General features: G+C 49.6%; 1 protein-coding gene across 1 annotated transcript; it reads right to left on the reverse strand.

Moving 5' to 3' along the window:
- Positions 1 to 713: 713 nt before the first annotated feature.
- LOC102255418 (uncharacterized protein C8orf74 homolog) lies at positions 714 to 1,117 on the reverse strand (the record flags this gene model as incomplete). Its single annotated transcript, XM_005853003.1, has 1 exon — positions 714 to 1,117. A coding segment is annotated over one exon (404 nt), but the record flags the coding sequence as incomplete, so codon positions are not given.
- Positions 1,118 to 1,644: the final 527 nt, after the last annotated feature.

The raw sequence follows: 1,644 nt of genomic DNA on the forward strand, positions 1-1,644 counted from the left end.
CATGTCACATGTCTGTGTGTTCAAAGATGATCCAACAGTGATGCTATCAGTGCCTATGTATAGCTAAAAAGTGAGTTTAGACTCTGCCAGGCCCTCAAGAAGTTACTGCCCTGAGGCCAACCTAGTCGCCATTTATTAAAGAGCTGGTCACTGGAGACTCTGGCTCCTGGAAGGCAGCCCAGTTTCTTAGATCCACACACCCCACTTCTTTACCCACCTCATTGCATCACCCACTCTGAGCTGTGTGACCCATGGCCCTTCCTTTGTCATCTCCACCCAGGCCTCGTGGCAGGCAGACAAAGGGCCCTGAGAGAATCTGTGGTGGTTCAGAGCTTGGGAGTCTTTCTGGGTAGAATCTGTCACTGATTCCTGATGCAGTGGAAAGAACTTGGACTTTGGAGTCGCCAGGCCTCAGTCTAAATCTAAATTCCACCACATGCTAGCTTGGTGACCTTGAGCAAGTTGATGAACTTCTCGGAGCCTCAGTTGGCTCATCACTAAAATGGGAACATGAATTGTATCTTATAGGCATATTTCACGAAACGTGCATGCAAAGCATGTGGCAGATAGTCAATGACTTGCTGTCCCTTTCTGCCCCCTCCCATGTGTGCCAGACAATCGAAGTCTTGTTGGTGCCTGGATGTTCTCTTGGTAGGAATGAATGTTTGCTCATGGCAGGTGAGCAGCATCCCTCCTTGCAGGCACAGCCTTACCTCTCTCTCCAGAACCCGTTTCTGCTGCACAGTCACCTCCGAGAACTTCTTCTGCAGCATGTGCTCCTGCTCCAGGTGCAGCGCCTCCTTCAGGAGCAGCACGTTGGTGCGCTTCTGCACCTCGGCCATAGTGAGCTCAGCCAACTTCAGCTCAAGCTTCCACAGGCCCCTGTCCTTGCCCTCAGCCAGTGGGAGGGGCTGGGGCGGCACACACACCTCCACGTGGTTGACGGTCAGGTTGACTTCTTGGTCCTGGCCCAGGACATATTGGTAGAGTCTGTAGTGGCGGATGAAGGTGTTGTAGAAGTAGTCGCAGAGGGCCAGCAGGTGGGTGGTGTTGAACTGCCCCTGATAATCTCCAAGCTTATTCCTCAGGATGGTAATGGCCTCGGTGATGGAGCAGCCTATGGGCAGAGGGTACGGGCATGGAGTGAAGCAGGGGACGGTTGCATTGATGGCTTGACCAACATAGGCTCTGAACCCAGGCACTCTGACCCCAGAGCCCATGGGGTCAGAGCCTGCCAGCTATTTTATATTACTAGTTATTAGCTTTCAGAAGCTACAGGATGTACTACATTTCCCTTCTTACCTTGGATTCTTGGAAGCTCGAAGCCAATTTTATGTAATAACATTTATCCCATTATTTCCTTATGTGATTATCCTTCTCCTTTCCTATATTTTTACTTTTAACTCATTGTAAAGCCTTCCTTCAGCTGTGCCTTATATTGTTCTCACTTCAAACCCTTTGGGATGGAGATGAGGGTGTAAAAAAGGGAGTCTGTTAAGAGAGGAGTGTGAGATGATTGGAGAGATAGATGTTATATTGGAGATTTGTGTCACAGAGTTATTAGGCAAATACTGTTTGTACCACGGAAGCATCAGCTCTGTGGGTGGGGCCATTGGCATCCCTCACAATGTGAAAGTCCAAGTC

Source organism: Myotis brandtii, unplaced genomic scaffold, assembly GCF_000412655.1.
Source record: "Myotis brandtii unplaced genomic scaffold, ASM41265v1 C42537322, whole genome shotgun sequence".
NCBI lineage: Eukaryota > Metazoa > Chordata > Mammalia > Chiroptera > Vespertilionidae > Myotis > Myotis brandtii.